At 37.5% G+C, this 21,305-nt stretch overlaps 3 protein-coding genes across 6 annotated transcripts; 2 read left to right on the forward strand and 1 right to left on the reverse strand.

The window, feature by feature from the left end:
- The first annotated feature begins 171 nt into the window (after positions 1-171).
- Positions 172-3,452, forward strand: rab9a (RAB9A, member RAS oncogene family). 3 transcript variants are annotated; one of them, XM_028436643.1, is made up of 3 exons: positions 172-318; positions 586-712; positions 1,948-3,452. In XM_028436643.1, exon 3 carries the CDS (start codon positions 1,986-1,988, stop codon positions 2,592-2,594), a length of 609 nt encoding a protein of 202 aa, XP_028292444.1. In that variant the 5' UTR covers positions 172-318; positions 586-712; positions 1,948-1,985; the 3' UTR covers positions 2,595-3,452. The 3 variants fall into 3 exon arrangements, with proteins under 3 accessions (XP_028292444.1, XP_028292442.1, XP_028292445.1); XM_028436641.1 differs by having other exon boundaries at positions 606-712; XM_028436644.1 differs by lacking the exon at positions 586-712.
- Positions 3,453-3,499: 47 nt separating this feature from the next.
- Positions 3,500-8,049, reverse strand: trappc2 (trafficking protein particle complex subunit 2). Its single transcript, XM_028436645.1, has 5 exons — positions 7,927-8,049; positions 7,596-7,729; positions 5,419-5,563; positions 3,813-3,898; positions 3,500-3,719 (listed from the first exon to the last, which is right to left on the reverse strand). The coding sequence occupies exons 2-5, from the start codon at positions 7,686-7,688 to the stop codon at positions 3,621-3,623; spliced, it is 423 nt and encodes a 140-aa protein (XP_028292446.1). The 5' UTR covers positions 7,689-7,729; positions 7,927-8,049; the 3' UTR covers positions 3,500-3,620.
- A 215-nt stretch (positions 8,050-8,264) lies between these two features.
- Positions 8,265-21,296, forward strand: ofd1 (OFD1 centriole and centriolar satellite protein). 2 transcript variants are annotated; one of them, XM_028436009.1, is made up of 22 exons: positions 8,265-8,702; positions 8,779-8,982; positions 9,064-9,132; positions 10,804-10,828; positions 10,904-11,011; positions 11,093-11,229; positions 11,305-11,478; positions 13,242-13,348; positions 13,432-13,551; positions 14,083-14,156; positions 14,733-14,824; positions 14,916-15,105; positions 15,988-16,118; positions 16,284-16,395; positions 17,818-18,441; positions 18,528-18,684; positions 18,782-18,873; positions 19,569-19,679; positions 19,760-19,920; positions 20,695-20,856; positions 20,938-21,008; positions 21,150-21,296. In XM_028436009.1, the coding sequence occupies exons 1-22, from the start codon at positions 8,607-8,609 to the stop codon at positions 21,193-21,195; spliced, it is 3,063 nt and encodes a 1,020-aa protein (XP_028291810.1). In that variant the 5' UTR covers positions 8,265-8,606; the 3' UTR covers positions 21,196-21,296. The 2 variants fall into 2 exon arrangements, with proteins under 2 accessions (XP_028291810.1, XP_028291811.1); XM_028436010.1 differs by having other exon boundaries at positions 8,266-8,702; positions 17,905-18,441; positions 21,150-21,216.
- Positions 21,297-21,305: the final 9 nt, after the last annotated feature.

Here is a 21,305-nt window from a genome sequence, read left to right on the forward strand (position 1 = left end):
ATTACTAATAATTGTAATTCAAATGTTACTGTCCCAGAGCATTCATTTAATTTCATTTTAACTTTAGTTCAAACCAATTCGATCCCTTCCCTTTCAATGTATTTGACATGACGCGTCATATCAAATCCCCGCTAAATAAATAAAGACGTGACATTACGTAGTGACGTCTTGTTTTCAACAGTCACGTGATTTGAGACGCGATGAAGCACGGATCGAAACACGGGCTTGAACCGCTTCCGCTTCTTATTATCAATAGTTTGTCGAGGAACTGGGCTTGAACACAACACCTCACCTCTTTCGCTGGGTCCAAACGAACCTGTGAGTATTTCCCGTGCTAGCTTCATCGTGTTTGTGTGTACATCTGGCTCCAGCCGTGACTCGCTGTTTTCATTTGTCATGTTAGCAAAGCTAAGCTAGCGACGGGCTAACAGACCGCTGAACTGAAATGATTTATTCTATAATAAAGCGTTCATTCCACTTTAATACTACACGAAACGTCAAGATAACAACTAATAATTATATTTAGTTTGCTACTAATGTTTTGAATGTATGCTATGAGTTAAACGTGTGTCGTTTGTGATGAAGCTGCTGTGTGCCTGTCACAGTTGCTGGATCGTTACCTGTTCGCTTAAAAACACTGGAGCATGTGACCGTGGACTGGCGTCTGCAGCACATGATCTGGACCAGCACAGGAAACCAAACTCGATCAGGGGTGAGAAGAAGTGAACACATGAAACATTAACCAAACTGTAGCTGCCTTTTTGGCTCAGAAAACTACTACAGCTCAACTAACAACCATAGTCCATTACTAAGATCATCTTATTTATTTATCATTATGGATCATTTTTCCTTACACTAAATGTTCATGTACAAAAAGTGAGAGTACATGCCTCGTAATGAATATTCATAGCTAAATGTTCTAGCTACATCTTTTTGTGTATATTTCCAAGATTTGTCTGCCATGTTTGCACTAAATCGAATGCATTCTAGTGTTAGGCAGGCACTATAGACGACTTTGCTAACACCAGACTATAAAGCAAGACTACTGGGGTTAGGGTTGAATTTTTATTTTTATTTTTTTCCCCCCAGCACCTATGAATCAATTTTGAAAAATGCCAATGAAATCAATTCAAGATCGATTAAAGCAGAACTAAGTAACTTTTTCACCTTATTAAATCTTTCTCATAGTCCCTGTGTTTATGGGGTTGTTGGGGGGTTTTTCATCTCTCCCGCACTTGCAACTTTCCTGCCTCCGACCCGGTGGCAAGACGTACGGCTTTAAGGCAGCCCAATACAAACTAATGCTAGCTTATGACCAGCCCCGTGACTGCACACGGTTGTCTACAAATTCATTTTTCTCAAACTTATATTATGGCGGAGCCAGAAAACAAAAAAAAAGGCAGAAGACCGAGGGACGGAACAACTCCATGTAGTGACAGCTCAGCAGCAATCACACACAGACGTCAGTGTGTGTGGTGGCGCAACAGGCACGCGCGCACACAGATATCCATCTATCTATCCATCCGTCCATTTTCAGAGCCACTTTGTCAGTACACAAACACATCACACACACATTTCCACACTCCCTTCCGTATTACTCCCACATCATTCATTTTACTTGTCTCTCTTCCTCATATTGTTCACATGGGACTAAATGTGTTAAAACACCTTTAGTGTCACTGTTGCATTAGGATTTTTCAGTGATCGGTTGCTACCATCTTGGAAGAGCAAAGGTGCGCATGTAGCTGTGGGGTGGGGCACGCGGCGGGGGGTGCAGAGTTTTTACGACAGTGACATAACCAAAAAGGACCTTTAGGGGGAGCGCTAAGCGCAAGTTACTTAGTTCTGCTTTAAATCAATTTTTTAAATTCAGCTCTACTCTTTAAACCTTTGGTGAATAGATACTAATGCAACTCTTTATATTTGCTTTTTTCTTTCTCGTTTAAGGTATTTATTTCAAAGTGATTTATTCGACATAAGTAACCATGACGACCAAGACGTCGTTGCTGAAAGTCATCCTGCTGGGCGATGGCGGTGTTGGAAAAAGCTCCCTAATGAACCGGTACGTGACCAACAAGTTCGATGCTCACCTCTTCCACACCATTGGCGTGGAGTTCCTCAACAAGGACCTGGAGGTAGACGGCCACCAGGTCACCCTCCAGATCTGGGACACCGCCGGCCAGGAGCGCTTCCGCAGCCTGAGGACTCCTTTCTACAGAGGCTCCGACTGCTGCCTGCTCACCTTCAGCGTCGACGACAACCAGAGCTTTCTCAACCTGGGCAACTGGAAGAAGGAGTTCATCTACTACGCAGACGTGAAGGAACCCGAGAAGTTTCCGTTTGTCGTCTTGGGAAACAAACTGGATGTGGCGGAGAGGCAGGTGTCGACCGAGGAAGCTCGGCAGTGGTGTCAGGAAAACGGTGACTACAATTATTATGAGACGAGCGCAAAGGACGCCACTAACGTCGCGGTGGCTTTTGAGGAAGCGGTGCGCCGTGTGTTATCCATGGAGGAGCGAACGGATCACCTCATCCCTACAGACACGGTCAAGCTGCACAGAAAGCCTCGCTCTGCAGGCACATGCTGTTCATAATGGAGCCATAATTAACATTAATCACCTGTTAATGGCCTGAAAAGTGGAAAAGGCTGTAGTTGTGCAATTAAAAAAAAAAGATGTACTACTGATTATACTTACTGTTGAAAGTTTGATATTTGACATATTTGGGAGTCGAGGGTGGCATTAATTTAAAAAAAACTGAATCATTAACTTGGCTTTAAAAAAAAGAAAAATTGTCGATATATGATTTTAATAATTATTGTCATACAGATCTACATTCTTTTCTAATGATGTTGTCGAATTCACATTTTTCCCTGGAGATTCAGATGTCATAATTTTTAAAGCAAATGCGCAAAATGAAAACCCATTGTATTAATAATAAAAAGGTAATCACAAAATTAAATAAAGCATTTTGAAATAGCTAATGCACTACTTTCTCTCTATATACAGTATATATCCAGCTGACAGAAGCTTATGATAGTTGCACCTTTAGATATTGTTTGTGCACTATGTGATTACGTTAAATGCCTGTGCAGGATGTACTGCACAGGCATTTCCCAGAGAGTAAAATACATCAGCAAAGTTGAACATGCATGGCAAAAGGTATATTTAGGTTTCGGGGAACATTTTTTTTTCTATTTTGTAACATGTTTTTACCTTAAATCACTAAATAAAGGTATTGAAAAAAACTTCTTGGAAATGTAATGAAGAGCTAATCATGTTTTATAAACTATTTTCTTCTAACATTTAACACACTAATAATGACTGTTTTTAATTTTTCCACTAATCCTTTATCCTTAATCATTTATTCTACTGCAACTGTTTCTCATTCAGGCCTTTATAATCAAAGATGTATTACTTGTCATGTAAATAAACAACTAGAGTTGCCTTTGACGCATGTGTTGTAGAGTGATCCATACATCCAATACAGCAAGGCAGTATTAGGCTTTATTCATTTATTATTAGACTTGCGCAACAAATGATTCATTTAACACGTCAAGACAATCAGTGAACTTTAAAGTGACACAACAGAACACACACACGCTAACTGCTGAGTAGTGATTAACTCAGAAGATGTTTCTTCCCGAGGAACTGGACTTTCCTCTCGAAAGCTGTGGAGCGGATTGGTGCGTTTATTTCGTAGAATGGATTCATTGCGAACTGAAAGACGAAACCAATCATTAAAACATGGGGAGACTAAATGTAAACTTGTGATAAGGTTATATTAAAAAAATAATTGGCTGCATACGATACCTTAATGTATAAATCATACACATCATTAAAGAAGTTCTTTATTCCGTCTTCTTGTCGCACGTCATGAAGCATGATGAATCTTATATGTATTGGCAATAATTAAGGAAAATAAAGCTAACATGTTTAAAATGGTTAGACTGCTTTTAGACGTTATTGTAGGGCTGCACAATTAGGGTCAAAATGATAATCACAATTAATTTGATCAATATTGTAATCACAATTATTTATCATGTTAGATCATTTATTTTTAATTTTTACACTACTTTTAAACAATATAGTTACAGTGTATATTGTATATGACAGTATATAATATAAAGTTACAGTATACCAAATAGTTTACAGTGCAAACAGAAGCTTTAATAAAAAAAAATATACTTAAAAAACTAATTTTTAAAATCTCTAATGGGCTTGGCTAACTACTGGTTGAGAAAGTGCCTGAATAGATATGCAGCAGAGCCAGAGTGTATAAATATAAATATTACAGACGATCCGGTTTAATCGTGGCAACCAAAATCGTGATCGATTGTAATTCCATTAAGTGTGCAGCCCTACGTTATTGCGTTAATCTTATTATTTCAAACAGCTTTTTTTTTTTTTTGCAACATTTTAGACAAAGATGAGACAAATAACCCAGCATAATAAACCAACATGTTACTCATAATTACTCTACACACAGCACAGAAGTATACCTGTGCAATACGTTTTATATCTTCTTCATGTTTATCTTTTTTAATCCCTATATTGCTAATGAACGACTTGCACTTTCTTTTGCTAACTGTAACGTTTGTATTCGATTAATGATGAAAGAAAATTAAAAAAAAAGGGAAAAAAAATAAGTAATAGTGTTTACTATTAATAAAAAAAAGTAAAAAGATATTTAAATAATAAAAAAAAATTAAATAAAGAGTGGGAAGGAAAAGTATTCATATATACCCACACAAATAAATGACAATAATAAAAATAAAAGAAAAAAGTACTAAAGGGAAGGGGAAAAAACAAATCAACTGCAACTTTTTTTTGTAAATAATAATGTTCCTGCACAGCCTTACTATGTGCAATATTACTTAGTACTCATTGTAAAACCCCACCTACTGATTATTTACAGTATATACAGTATATATATATATATATATATATATATAATTTTATTTTTTTTTCTTTCTCTCTGTACTGTTATCGTGACCAATGTCTATTATTTATTTAATTTGAAGCTTAATCTTTCCTTTCTGTACTTGTATTTAACTCTATGTGTCTTTGGCTGCTGTAGCGTGTGAATTTCCCCACTGGGATTAAAAAAAGGATAATTTAATCTAATCTAGTGCATCTCACCTGGAAAGTCTAGCACCCAAATAAAACAGCTACTTTATAAAAAGTTCAGTGGGAGACAATCAAACACATTAATAATTACTGAAGCCTACAGTACGTGTCCATAATTAATTACTTTAATGAAAGAAACTGAAGATTGACCCTTAAAAAATTGCTAAATGATATTTTTAAAAAGTTTCTATTTGATTACTAGGTTACCAAAAATTGTATTCATCTATCCATGATGCCAGTGACATAATGGCTCATTAATACTATACCAGGTCTCTCAAAACAAGGATATGTCCCGCTGTGACAAAAGCTGAAACGAACCACTCATTGAACTTGTCCACTGTTTTTAGGTACATACTGTTGGAGAGCCACATGTTTTCATCCACCAGGTCCAGGGCCGCGTGTGCAATGAACTGGTTCAGATGGCGGTGGTCATCCTGTGCTCAAGAAAACACATCAAATCAATATTACTTTAATAATCCCAGGAGGAAATTACTGTTGTTACAGCGGCTATTATGTTTATGAACTGCAATGTATTTGTACAAGTTAGAAATACTTATTTATTACTTATAATATTGTTTGGTGCATGATAAGAGTACATGAACAAAAGCAAATGAGCAATAAAAAAAAAAAAAACAAATAAATGAAGTTAGAATTTATATGGTTGAATTGAAATAATCATTCAGTTTCCTTTGCACATCAATTTATCTTTAACTAATATAAACCCTAACAAAAGATACATACATGATTGAAAAGTAAAGATAGAGACAAAGACAATAATTATATTAACACAAGAATAATTATATATCAAATATGAATAATCATGATGAAATACAAGTGCAAATACACAAGAAAATATAATACAATAATATAGTATAATAGGCCTGGGCAATATATTGAGATTCTAGATATTGGGCCAATTTTGTATTAAAATACTAATTTTAGGAGTCGCTGCTTTCACTACTTCTCAGAACAACATGTAAAGCACAGTTAAATGGATTACTGAGTCCATCCTAACCCAGACCTTCCCCTTAACAAGCCACACTACAGAACTCACTCACACGTGCTGTCCCTTCCAGGAGAAAAAAGCCAAAAGTGGCACAAATTGTGCAGCTGTTTGTTAATAAATGTGCCTTGCAACAGCAAATTGAGTTAAAAATATCGATATTCATATTGTACATCACCATTTTGAAGAAAAATAGCAAGATGTGAAATTTGTGTGTGATACTAAAACCAGGAAACATCCGAAAACTTTATTAGAGCCACTATCTTTACTAGGGAGCAAATATTGATTCCTGGTTATTGCTTCATTTGGCTTTATTTACCGGCGATTAGTTCCTACTGCATATTTACAAGTTTATAAATATTATTTTAATATTGTATAGTTCTTGTTATGAACATATGCGTACATCTGAATGATGTAACCTTTAGTAAAAATAGAATAATTAAATACAACTTTTTCTAATAATAAAAACAATGTTACAAAAAAAAAATCTTTAAAACATCATTAAAAACAAGTCAGATTTGTCTTTTGTAGTGTAATAATTACTTATAACCCAAACTAGCAGCTGGTTAGATCATGTGAATTAGTTTGTACGATGATTTCACAAAAAAATTAATAATAAAAACTGGTTTCCAAGCAGTAGGAACTAATTGCCGGTAAATAAAGCCCAAAAAAACTCTGGAAAACAATTACCAGGAATAAATATTGCCCGTGGCTATTCGTACGGAAAGGTATCAATTGACTCCCCCTCTATCCGTATGGAGCACCCCCTCATTGGCCATTTTAGGTGACGTGATAGGTGCACCACGTCAGTTTTATTTTAGCTCATATTTATTTTTATATATCCCTTTTATTTTAGCCCTAAACATAACCCTAAACCAGGAAATACCCGAAAATGTTTATTTTTTTCAGATATGTATTTTTAACCGTAACCCTAACCCTAAACAAGAAAATACTCTAAAACGTTAATATTTTTCAGATATGTATTTTTAAGGGTAGCATTTGCCGTGTTAAGTTAAAATGAAAAAAAATATTTATGACAAAAGCGGGATTCGAACCCCCGGCAGCCATCCTGGCACAGTGAAAACACACAGGCCTTTCCGTAAACCGTAAAACTGTCAATCGTCCCGGGGTCTATTAATACGTTTCCGTAAACCGCACATTTCCGTGTCAATAGACCCAGGGTCTATTAATACGTTTCCATATGAATAAACACGTTGATCAATATTTGCTCCCTGGTAAAGATAGTCCATATCGCCCAGCACTAATATATGTATATATACAATTATAATATATAATAAAAACAGATTATAATAATAACAGAGTGACAATTAATTTAAGAATACAATTTCTTGAATTCTACATTAATTCTAACTCTCACACACATCCCCACAGGTATTTTCCCTCTTTGTTACAACCTTTAAATCGGTTGTGTTATGTATGGTTGTATTTGTATCTAATGTTACCTTTGACTCGGGTTTCCCAGCGGGCAGGAACTCCATCTCAAACACTGGATTGTCGTGATGACCCACCATGACAAAGTAAAAGCTTCCAGACATCGTTATTTCTGTCTTTTACCGATGCGACACCACTCCTCCTCCTAGAGATAAGTTACACCATAATACACAGCATTACTACTTAGCCTAAGCGCATTTCTCTCTCAATGTCATACATTAATGTTTAGCTAAGTGTTAGCAAAGCAGTCAACACATCGTTTAGCTCAGGTTTGTCCTAAAAACTAGTTATGGGAAACAAAATCAAACAGTATATACAAGACAAACAAAAACGACAGCTTACCTCTTCTTTCTGAAAATTTGAGTGCTGTCGCCCAATGATGACGCCATGATGAGTACGGAAACCTGAGTTAAAACCTAACTGGTTTTTTGTTCTACTTCAAAACAATCACCCTTAATTAACCTCTAATCGTGCATATTAAAATTTTAATTAGTTGTAAATTACTTTTTACATTTTTATTTTGACGTCATAAACTGCGCGACAATGTAACGTCAATGGATTAACTCGTGTGCGTTTTAAGTGGTGACCATTTCTGCTAAAAGATAGGTTGGGCAATATATATTTTAAAAATAAGACCAATTCAAAATTGGATGCACCTCATATGTTTTTAATAAACATTCCTTACTATGGGAACAGTGATAAGTGAAGCATTGGTAGCAAGTTATTCACCAGATAACTCGGGTACCAGTCGAACCGTAACACGAAAGCAGTATTTCCGTTGACGGATTTAAACAGTGAGCAACGCGGAAGTGACGCAGACTTAAACAGGAAGTTACCGCACGTTGGACCTGATTGGGTACTGACACTGTTAACGCCTCCTTTAAGGAGACGCTGAGTCGTTGCTAGGCTTGTAAGTAGCGACCATATTTCTCTTTTCCAATGCCACTGGTGAGATATTATTAAATAAGTGAAATATACATATTTTTAAGTGCTCGTGTAAGCTTTCAGAGCTGGCTCTAGTTATGTCTGCATCCAAAGAAGGCTCATTATCCTCTGACGAACTGAGGAAAAGACTTTATCAGACGTTCAAAAACAAAGGAGTGCTCGACACCCTCAAAGTAAGTCATCTGTAATTACATGTGTATTTATAAGATTTTTAGTGTAATATGTTTTGCTTTTCTTATCTACTCTCAGGTACAACTCCGAAATCAGCTGATCCAGGGGCTGAATTACCATCCTGTTACTGGTCCAGACCCAGTTCCAAGACGTGTTCCAGTGAAGTTCGATTCTCTTCTGGTTTCAGCCTGTAACAGCATAGTGGCTGACCACCTCCTGGTCTCAGGATATGAATACACACTGTCAGTCTTCTACCCTGAATGTGGTCTATCTAAGGACAAAGTAGGTATCACTGCAGGGATTTTAATTTCCACATAAAAAGGGAATATAACAGCTAACTTGGGTTTATGTGTCATTTTACAGGCTTTAAAAAAAGAAGAGCTACTCCAGCTACTCAGAATCAGCCCAGAGTCTGCCCTCCACGCTTCTCTGGTAACTTTTTAGGTTTATGATCATATTGATACAGTATTCTTGCACGTGCATAAATTGTATTTCCAATTCGACACAACCATGACAAATCAAGGCAATTGTTTTTTTTAATTTTTACTATTTTCATTGGCCCATAACTGCATGTGGGAATATAAGAAAAAAAATCCGATCGCATTTTTAATTCATAGTATAAACTAAAGATGACTCTTTCTTGGGATATGAAACTATTTTTATTCATGAGACTTTTTCATTTTTATTTTGGAACCCAATTTTGTGTTATTTCACCAGTCGCGGATATTAAAAATGCTTTACATGAGGTCAGTGTAGCTTGTCTATATGTCTTATAATTATTAATTGTTTATTACATTTGACAGTTCAAACATGTCAGAAGATCAAAGTACATTTCCTGAAAAAAAAATGGACTGAAACAATGAAACCCTAACATATTATTTCTAAATAGAAGACAAAGTGAACTTGCTGGAACTCAACAATATTTATCAGTTTTACCATGTTTATTTATTTCACATAATGGTAGTAATTTCAATCTAAATTGCTTAAAGAACTCGGCATTTTTCCAAAATCCTGCCATTTTCCTTCTATCATCTCACAAAGTTTTCCTAAATGAAATAGAAATTTGTAACAAAATCAAGGAATTTTAAAGTAAAGATCCTACGGGGACTGATGTCTGTCACTTATTGCTTGGCTATTGTTGTTCCCTTACATACTTTATATTGAATGTATACGTTGAAGTGCAAACTATAGCATAATAATTTAGAAATAACGTGTTTTCAAATTGAGTTTGACATAACTGATTTAAAGGCAGGGTAGGTAATTTTTGAAATGTAGCATCCTCCGAGGGCTCTGCCTCTGACAGTTACCACCTGGTTGTGGGCCGTGCTACATTTATACGGAAAAACAGAGGCAGCAATGAAGTCCAGCTTTGATGAATGGCGTTGCTTCCCCTGGATTCATTTATCTGCATGTCCTCCTCCCATTTTTTTTGCTCTCCTTGTGAGCTCCGCCTACTATACATTTTTATTAGAGGGAAACACGGTAAATGGATCGAGGGCGCATTGTGATGTGCAGCAGCTATGCACTCCTGATTCTTTGGTTTTTGTACGACTTAGTAGCGCGTGGAGTGACGTTTGCACACGTTTCAATACCCCTAAACTTTTAGTCCCTGAGTATGGGCTTGTGCACGCGAGGGGTCGAGAACAAACAGGGAGACGTGATTGGTTGAAGTTTTTAAAAGTTTACAGCTGCTACAGATTTTCTTCGTTCCTTTTTCAGAGCACATAAGATCTTCATTTCTGTCAGGACATAAAGAAAATTTCAACCAAAAATTTAAAAAGTATATCTTGAGGAAATTACCTACCCTGCCTTTAAGTGCTTCAATCTGTAGCTTGGGATCTCATTGAGTTGTATCTCACTAATTAGGAAGTATACATACATGTTCTTAGCCTAGCACAACATTACATAAAAACGTCTTTTTTGGCTCATTGTCCTACTTCGAAAACATCAAATCTATGACATTTGTATTTATCTTCTGCCTGTTTATGGTCATAATCAATATGTAAAGTCTGGTTGGTTCATATTTCAATACACTGACCTGCTGCAAACATTCAGAATACATGCATACTTTGTTGGTTCTAATTCTATGATTTCCTTTTGCAGTCGTCGAATAAAGAAACAGATAAAGGTATGTGCTCCACCTGTTCGAACAGTAGCCGTATGACATTGTTCTTTCTTGATTTAGTTTGTTTTTGTCTGACAGGGTTCCTCGTCAACCTTTTAACGCAGCTAACACACCAGTATACGCCAAGCGTTCGTCATGATGTCGACACTCAAACAACCAGCCACTCGAGCTACGGAGAATCTCTGGGTAGGACCTGAAACTGACTCCGTACGCTGTGAAATCACGTTGCAGTCTTAATGTTTTCTCCTCCTTTTGTTTTGTTCACAGTGGAGAAGATGAAACAGATTGATCGAGAGTATGAAAACTATGGTTGCACTGGGGAGAAAAGGTTCTCATTCCAGTCCCATTTGGCTACGTACAGGAAGGAAACTCAAGCACAGTTGGAAGCAGAAATGAACACAAAGGTATACATTGAGAAACATTGTTATTTTTCTATTTAAAGCCTTTATAATAATTTTTTTTTTTTTTGCTTTTCTAAGATGCAACATTTCAAAGAAGTTGAAATAGCCAAAGTGAGGATGGAAGAGAAATCCAAATATCATCAAGAATTTGAAAAGCTGAAGCGAGAGCTCGAGCGGACTTATGAGGTGAAAGCGACGGCGCTGATGGATCGCGAGAAAAACGCCATTGATCGGTTGCAACGTCAGCAGGAGGTAAATTATATCTAATTCATCATCATCATTTTTTTTTTTATTGTTTTACATTTTTTAATCCACTTGGATTGCCACAGTTTTCACCTTTAGGTCTTTAAACTGAACCATTTCTACCATCCACAGTAAAAGCATGAAAAAGTAAACACAAGAAACGACAAACTCACAAGTTTAATGCAATAAATAAGAAAAGGAATCAACGATTTTAACAAGGAATTTGCAAATATTGTCGAAAACATTAGTGCAGGAAAATTCAATTATAAAAATAATCTAAATTAAATAAATTGGTTAAAAAAAGTGACAGAAAATTATTAAAATGGGCTAAAATGTCATAAAAGAAGTGTTCATTTTTAGGGGTTTTTTGCAAGTACAAATGTGTATATTTTAATCCACTTAATCACCACAGTTTTCACCTTTATGTTGTTAAACTGAACCATTTCTACCATCCACAGTAAAACATACTGAAAATGAACACATTAAACAACACAAACTGACATGTTTAATGCAATAAATAAGAAAAGGAATTAAGGATTTTGACAAGGAATTTGCAAATATTATCGGAATGCTAGTGCAGGGAAATTAAGTCATTCACTGTCAGCCCTTTTCAGAACGGCTACCTCCCTCACTGCCAGCCATTTTAGAGCATTTTGACTGATTTTTAGAGACCCACAGAATATTTTGTGGGTCTGAAAAAATCTGAATCCAGATTCTGAAAGATTAGACTCTCTACTTTCAAAATTTTTGTTTCTAACTTGTTTCGTTTTTCCGTAATCAGCAGTTGAATAGAGGCAAGTTTCTGACAAAAAGCTGAGAAAAAAGGCTTTTTCTGAAAAAACCTGTTAGTGACTTTGAGGCATTTTTTTTTTTGCTTTAGGGACACCTCAACATTGGTTTCCTTCTATAAAACTACAAAAACAAAACTGAGAACAGACTTTGATGTCAAAATCATTATTATTTTTGCTATCTATGTCAGAGTTGAATGTTTTCTTACTGTATTTTGGCCGTTCTCCAAGTCTTTACCCCGTCAGTGTCCACACACGCAACTTCCTCCTCCTCCCGAACATGCCAAGTCTCCCCGCTTGCCCCGTTTTTCGATCGTTTTCTCTCACGATCGCGACACTCAATAGTCCTCTTAGTTCCACAAATGCTCTGGTCGAGAGTGAGCTGTTGTGAGCTTCAGCATCAACTCTCGTAGCGCCATTTTCTGTCTCGTAAACTCCTCTCCTCTTCCTCTGATGGCTAATGGCTAATCTCTCATCCAAAGGTGCGCTGCTGCCACCTACATGGCACCAGTTGGTCACTATATCATAGTACAAGCCTGATATTCATGAGAACTCCCTTACACTGTTTCCTAGCAACCCCCATCAGAAAACACAATTGACATATTTCTACGTCAATGGCAGCGAGCGTTTGGATTTGAAAAAAAAAAGGTTACAAAAAAAAATTTAGAAAAGTTGAAAAAAGTATTTCATGACATTAAATGGGCTAAAATTGTGAATTTTTAGAGTTTTTTGCTTGTAATAATATGTGTATTTTTGCAGCAAACTCACCAAACTTCGCTCCATGTATAGCAGTAAACTCTTTATGCTAATGTTATGCAGACTGCATTGTGCAAATTTAATCAAGCTTCCTCCCAAACTGCATCAAGGTCCCATGTGTGTTGCATTGATGTTCTTTTTTCATCTCCAAAAATCACGCTTTGTCTGTACTCTGATGTTCCGTTATATAATAACATCCTCCATCCTTGATACTACTGTGTGTTTTAGATTGAAGAGAAAAATGTCTACATGCAGCGACAATCACTGCTGAAAGAGATCGAAACGCAGCGTAACAGAGAAAACGAGCTCAGGATGAGGACAGAAGAATTTGACAAGTAAGATTTGACCGTTTTTTTCTAATAATAAAGGAATAATCCTGTGCTCTTTATGTATATTTTTTTTATGTTTGTGATTACAGGACCTGTCAGATTCACCAGGAGAAGATGAAAACCATGGATGAGCTGTTAAGAAGAAGAGAACTGGCGGTAAAGACCTCGGAGGACACGTTCGACCAACGGTTAAACAATGAGCTTTCAAGGTGTTTGTATTTGTCATTTTGTTGCTTTTTTTCAACTTTTTTACCTAAAGTTTTTGTTGTAAAAAAAACCTAGAGCTTATATTTAGAATACCAGTGTTACTGAAATGCATGTGAATTATTTTGTGCTCAACATGAATCTTAAGATTTGTGTTTTTGTTTGTTTTTTTTGTCTATTTCCCATGCTTTTTATTTGTCTTTTTCTCCAAGCACAATGCTATGGAAGCTTATTGCATTCACTTAATATAATAATGCATTTTATTGTTGTCCTTTTGAGGCTATTTGGTTTTTGGAATTCCGAAAGCAAAAGAGAAAAAATTACTGAAAAACTGATTATTATTATTATTATTATTTTCAAGTGACTGCAATATGCCTCCGTACAAATCAGAGTGCATCAAAGTTGCAGAACAAAAACCCACTTGAAAAATTATTAATTCAATTAAATTGATGTTTATATAATGTTTGCACAGAACCTTGCCTCTTTCTGACATTTAAAGATATTTTCACATTGTTTTTGCGTTGCTCTAAAACCAGGTACCAGCTTCAGTTGAAAGAGGATTTCCTCAAAAGAACCGAAAAACTCACAGAAAGCGAGACCAAAAACAAACGTAAGTAAAGTCAAGCATTTTTATTATTTTTTTTTTTTTAATTTGTAGATAATATTATATTAGATCAGTGGTTCTCAAACAGGGGTACATGTACCCCTGGGGGTACATGAGCACTAACAGCACTATTGCTCAATAAAACACTATATTTTCTTGTAATTTATTGAAAAAGGAATATTTTATGCTGTAGAGGCCATTTTATCACACTTCTGACAACAGGAAACAATAATTAGCTACATTTTACAAAGGAGACCATATTTACTTACTATTAAAGTATACACATATCGGTGGCATTATATTAAAAAAAAATCCACTTTAAAGTACACTCATTTGTTTGAATTTGTAGATTAAGCCTTAGGGAAGCAATTTTCGAGACACAGTTAGGGGTTTAAGAGAGCCCATTGTTCCACAAATGAAAAAAGCATAGGAAATTATTGAGAGGTTACTTATATGAAGAGGGGGTACACATGATTTGACAAAAATGCAAAGGGGGTACACGAGACAAAAAAAGATTGGGAACCATTGTATTAGATTGTCACTTGTCTGTTTTGGTTGCATTTCCGTGATTATGTGTTTCAGTGGAAAGCGCTCGTCTCCAAAAGGAGTCGGCTATAATTGATGCTGGACTGGAGGAGCACAGCAGAGCGTGTGCAGAGTTAAAACAGCTGAAGGTCAGCAGAATGTGAACTTTGCAGCCTGCACTGTTTTACTTTATAAATTGCTTGTTCGTCTCTTCTCATTGTTTTTTTTTTTTTATTTCAGGCTGAGCTGGACACGGCACAGCAACAGATTTCTCTACTGAATCAACAAAAGGAGATGTTAAATGAAAGACTGGAGTCTGTCAGCGACTACCCCAGCCTGAAGAGAGAGACGGCAGAGCTGAAGGGGAGGCTGAGGCTGCTGCAGAAAGAGCTGGAAGATGCTCAGGGGGAGACCAGGCTGCTTCAAGAAGGTAAAATATTACCTCGCTCACCAGTTTGTTTCAACTTAAACCACAATCAGAATATTACCTCTAATAATATAGCCAGGGTTGGGGTCAATTATAATTGTAATTGTAACTGGTAAAATCTTTTGCTGTTGTAATCATCATTGAATTGTAATTGACATTGTAATTGGCATGGACATTCTTTAAAAACTGTCAGGGTTTAGTTACTCTTTAATGTTTGCCACGGCTCACAGTTTCCCCATGTTATATCACATTATGGCAGTCTGTTTTAATCTCAAAATGTTGAAATAACTACATTTTTTTCAAAAATCCTGCAATTTTCCTGAAAATATTCAGCAAAATTTCCCCAAATAAAATATAATTTGGTCACAAAATCAAGAAGATTTAAGTGAAGATCCTGCAGGGACTGATATCTATCACGTATTGCTTTGGTATTGTCGGTGCCTTACTTACTTTACATATTATTCATATGTGGAGGTGAAAACTAGGGCACATTAATGTTGAAATCACCAGTTTTCCCGCCTATAATCTGTGGCTCACTTGAGATCAAACTGCTCCGTATTCGACCCCTAAACTAAATTAAAATGAGTTTGACCCTGGGCCCTGCATTAGAAAATTGCTATATATTATAGCTATTATATGAATTGCGAGTGTCAGCAATTATTCAAGGTTATGGCAGTTTGTGTTGAGGTCATGAGTTTGATATTCATGCATGTTTTCCCATAGTGGGAATAGTTATTCCCCTGGTACTCTGCTTTCATCCTGCATTCATCGAGCTAGACGTGTGCCAAATAATTTATCCCACATGGATCAAGAAGATCAAAGGAAACCTGGTCGATGAAAAAAAAATATTCATACCCCGTTTGTTTCCTGTAACCTTTCCTTTAGCTATGATGAAGCCATCCAGCGAACAACTGGCCCTGCAGATGGAGCTCCGTAGACTGCAGTGCGCCCGCAAACTGGATCGGGAAGAGTTTGACGAGCAGAAGCAGGTGCTGCAGGCACAGCTCCACAGAGAGGTCAGCCATGACGCAGCACCACACAGAGTGTGGGAAACTATGCAGTGTTTTTTAATAAAAACAACTGGTTCCTGTTAGAGGATTTCTATTGTTTTAAATCTCTGCATTTGATGTAAATCACCTGTGATTTCTACAGAATTGAAGATGTAATGTTGTTGTGTGCAGGTGGAGCGATGTGCTCAACTCACAGCTCAGCTGACGGAGTGTGAAGACAAGTCAGGTTGGATGAAGAAGTATGTTGAAGATATCAGAGTGCAGCTTCAACAAACTCAACAAGGTATCCTACCTGTGGTTCACTGATATTTCCACTTTTATGACTGTATAGATCAGGGGCCAAATGTGGACCAGTTTGACCTTAAGTGGGCCACAGAAATTAAGTGGGAAAAAACAGCAAATTCAACATTAATGTGCCCTGGTTTGCTCTTGCATGTATAAATTATATATAAATGATAAAGTATATTAGTCCCTGCAGGATCTTCACACAAATGTCCCTGATTTTGGGAATTTGGGGAAATTTCATGGGGAAATTTGAGGAAAATTTGCCAGATTTTGGAAAAATTGAGGGTTCTTTCATTAATTTGAGATTTAAAAATGACTGCCGTCATGTGATATAAGAACTGGAAAAGTGAGCTCTGCAAATATTTATTTTTTCTCTTTTTCCCGTCATGTACAAAAAAGAAAAAAAAAAAAAAAAAAAAAGTGAATGTAACCATGTCGGAAATAAACTGAATAAATAAATAAAAAAATAAAATTATTTAACTTTATCGAGCGGTCCGAATTTGATGCTCTAAGGCAGTGGCTCTCAATTTTTTTTATCCCAAGTACCCCTGAATCCAAGTACCCCCTTTGTCCGACTACGTCATTTTTTTTTCAACTATTTAAACACAACTATAGAGCACAATGATGGAATGAATGAGTGATAACACACCTTTTAAAGAATCTCATTTTGTAAATAAGTGGAAAGAAGCTGTATCTAGTGCAGTGGTTCCCAACCTTTTTTGGATCGTGACCTACATTTTGATATGAAGAATTTCTGGCGACCTCAAAGTTTTTGATGTTTGTTCATGTTTGAGCGCAGATATTTTTTTTTCTACTGAATTTTTGCTGAAATAGATTTCTATTTCACAAAGTAAAAGTATAGAAGAACAGTTGTTCAAGATTGTGTTTTGTTTTAATTTAAAAAGAAAAAGAAAAAAATTTAAGAAAATGAAAAATGTATTAAAATTTTTCAGAAATTTCAGGTGAACCCATTTAAACTCCAGGCACTGATTTAGTGGCTCCTGAATATATTTATTTATGTAATTTTTTATCATTTTACTTCATCTCACGCCTGGTGTGGGACCAAGACTGACACTTTATTTGTTAATATTCCACTCTCTTTCTCTCTTCAAGTACCCCCTGTAGTGCCATTGCGTACCCCCATTTAAGAAACACTGCTCCAGAGGGCCAGACTTGGCCCCCGGGCCTCGAGTTTGACACATATACTATAGATGGACCAACTCTCCCTGTTTTTCAGTAAACTAATCTGTATTTCAGATGTAGTAACTACTTGTAGCTGCATGGAACTGATTGGGTTGGCTGCTGTTGTTCTTCGTTCTTCTTCTGTGGTGGTTGGTTTCTACAAATTCGTTCTCACTGCTTCCCTTGTTGTCTTTCTCTCCTCTTTCTCTCTTTTGAATGATTCATGCAATCATGGCAGCCCTTGAAAATGAAGTGCAGCGTAACCCTAAGCCCTCTCTCACCAAACTCAGCCCTGACAAGCTGCTTCCCTCCAACATCTATGCAGATAGAGCTCTGCTGAGGGCCCGGCTGGGTTACGATAAAGCCTCTGAAGCAGGTGCACAGCTGCTGGGATCCAAGTCTCTTCGGAGCATCTCCCCAGACCCTGAGCTGGACCTGGTGGCTGAAGCCAAGGCGCGTGTCCAGGAGCTGCAGAGGGAGTCTGAGACTCTAGAGGAAGCCTATAGAAGCTACCAGCAGAGGGCGGTGCACTCTACCATGTCCTCACACATGCTTCCTGCCAGATCTCTGTCCCCACAACATGTACGCCCTTCACATCACCCCAAATCTGTTCTTAGGAAACAAGACACTAAGCACTCGTACGCCCACGCATCAGAAAAACCCCAGCGTGCCGTTTCTTCTGTCGATAGAAACCTTTTACCACCTTCACAGCTAAAAGTGGGCTTCACAGAAGAACTAAAGCAACACAACACTGTGGTTTCATCAGACCATGACCTCCAGTCTGAGAATAAAATGTTCTCACCTTTGACCCCACATTCTGATTGTTCTCTAAAGATGAAGCTCCAAGCACAGGTTGAAGAAGGTACCTGAATATTTCATCTTTGAATAAAATGTTAAACCATTGTTTCCCATACTGTCAATAATCTTAGTTTTTTCTTCTTTTGTCAGAGGCACTTTTGACTCCAGTTGCTTTGCTTCAGACATCCTTTGACAGACAGGCCCCTCCCACCCCCCACACCGAGGTGGTGACCTCAGGTGAATCGTCCCCTGTGCTCAGTTCACCTCACAGCCCTCAGCTAAGGAGCACCGCACGCGACCACTCCAGGTACCATCTGGCCTCACACTGCAAGGGCAGCGTGACTTTTTACACTTCCAGGAGAAGGTGAAAGTGAGTGTTTGCATGGCTTCTGCCTGTGTTTCAGTCCTCCCAAACTCCAGCAAGTGTTCTCCAGCTCTGAATCGTCCCCACAGCCTGAAAAGATCAGCATTCAGGATCTCACTGCAGCGTCCCCAGGTACGCTCGACTTTTACTTCCTTTGAAAAAAAGATGGCAGCACTTGTAAATCCTTCATCTGAGAGTGTGAAAACGGAGTAAAGATTACGTCTATAGCGACACAAGCAGAAGTCACCTGTGCAGATTTGTCATCGTTTTGTTCACTTTATGGCTTTTGAAGTCAAAAATGCTCCAGACAGGATTTATGATCAAAGGGGAATTCTTAATCTTTTTTGGCACAAATTCTGCAGTTCCAGTTAATCTGCATCCTGTTCCCAGCTCTAGCAGCAAGAAGATTCATAACAATGAGCAGCTCAAAGGTTTCCCTTTTTCTTTTCTGTAAAAAATTGAAAGCACATTGTGGAATTCACTGCCAAATGTTTGTACATGCGCGTCACAAAGGACTCATTTGTGTGGACATGCAGCGTCTTAAGTGCAAGTATATTTGCACTTGATTCATGATTTAGTCTCTCAGGGGAATAAGAATCATTTGGAGATTTGAAGAAAACCCGGTTTACAGACTGTGGCGTTTGGATTTGGATTTAAGGAAAGGCTATTTTTAATGAGTGTGTGACTAGCCTCTAAAGTGTGGTTTCAGCAGCGCTGCACAATGGCGAAGATGAAGGACGGCTGATTATGTATTCTGTGCGGGTCCGCCGGCCCTGCTGCTTTATGGCGGAGCATAAAAGATCTCTTTGTGCCCCGTCTCCCTCCAGAGCCCGGCCGCATTCCAGAGCTTCTCCTGGACACTGCCGTCGCTCGCTCCGAGGAGGCCCCCGACGGACCCGCTGCCCCCCAGCCCAAGGAGCTCACTGAGGGCCAAGCAGGTGAGTCCATCAGTCCGACTCTTTCTGGCCCTTTGAGTGAAATACTTTACAAACACAATAATGTATTCTTTAATATTTAGAAGTCCCTGATGATTCTCCGAGATTGGATGAAAAAGAGGAAGAGAATGATGATGAAAAGTGGGAACGAGAGAGAAAAGAAAGACTCGAACGAAGGCAGAGAGAGGAAGACGAGGCCAGAGAGCGAGAGCTGCAAGAGCTTGAACGACTGGAGAAAGAGACGGTGACAAATATTTTACAAGCTGTTCTTACATATGATTTGTACAGAAGCTTATTAGGGCCAACTTTGGTGGAGAAAATAATTTTGGGCAAATCAAGAATAAAGTCAAAATGTCGAGATTAAAGTTGAAATTGTGAGAATAAAGTTGAAATATAATGTGGAGATTAGAGTGGAAAAGTAAAACATTTTGATAAGAGTTGAATGTTTGCTATTAAAGTCAAATCTACGGAAGCGGATTACGGCCACTTCACCATATACAGTACAACAACTGCCTCCTTTAAAACTGACCCTAATCTGTTTCCGTAGCTCCTCAATAGCCACAGATGGGACTGAATGCTCCACTTCTTCCAAATTTCACTGGCTTTAACAAATTCCTTAAAAAGATTACAACACTGTGTTTATGAACTAAAAAAAGAAACAATCTCTTTGATATTAAACCCAACTTTGAAGTTTGAAGTACAGTTTAACGCATTCGATACAAGGCATTTTGTACATGGCTACGATCTGCTGTTTGTTGCCATATGGTGAATTGGCCCTCATCAGCTTCCGTAGATTTGACTTCGACTTTTATCAAGATATTGTATTTTCAGTTTTCAATTTTCTGAATTTAGACTTTAATCTCATTTTTTGACTTTGCTCACCACATTTTGACTTTATTCTTGATTTGCCCAAAATTAATTTCTCTATCAAAATTGGCCCTAATAAGCTTCCGTAGATTAGTAATGCTTACAAAGAAGAAAAAATGATGTATATTGACCATAGTTTTTATCGAACCAGCTTTTGCAAGAAGCGAAACAACCAGAAGAGGAAGAAAGCGGTGCAGGTAACGAAGAGCAGGAAAAGGAGAAATCGGCTGAAAAAGAGGAATCTAAAGGTGAGAATCCACTGGAAAAATACATGAAGATGGTCCTCGAAGCCAGAGAGAAGCAGAGTGTAGAGGTAAGCTACTGCTGGTCTGTAATGATGGCTTGGCGACTGTTGGAGCTGTTCTCTATAGTGTTTCCTGCTGTTTTGTTTCAGGGCTCTGAGAAAGATGAAGCAGGACACTCGAGCCCCGACATTAACAGTCTGTCTGAGGACAAAGATGACAGGTGAATTTAGAGCCATCGTTAACGTCCCTCAAAACAAAGATTTTAAACTCCTGATTGAATTCAGAAGTGTTTGTTCAGAGGTCATATCTGAGTTTCCCTTAACATTAGCATTTATTCACCAGTTTCATTTGGTTTTTCCAGCATTGCTGCCGTTTCCATAAAAGAAGACGACGACGACTTTTGGTGATTTTTGACTTTTACCACGAACTGAATCACAAAAGCATCATTTTGTATGTTTCTGATGTGTACATTGGAATATTTTCACAAAATAAAGATTTTATACCAAGACACCTAATG

Source organism: Gouania willdenowi, chromosome 21 (genome assembly GCF_900634775.1).
Source record: "Gouania willdenowi chromosome 21, fGouWil2.1, whole genome shotgun sequence".
In the NCBI taxonomy this organism is placed as follows: domain Eukaryota; kingdom Metazoa; phylum Chordata; class Actinopteri; order Blenniiformes; family Gobiesocidae; genus Gouania; species Gouania willdenowi.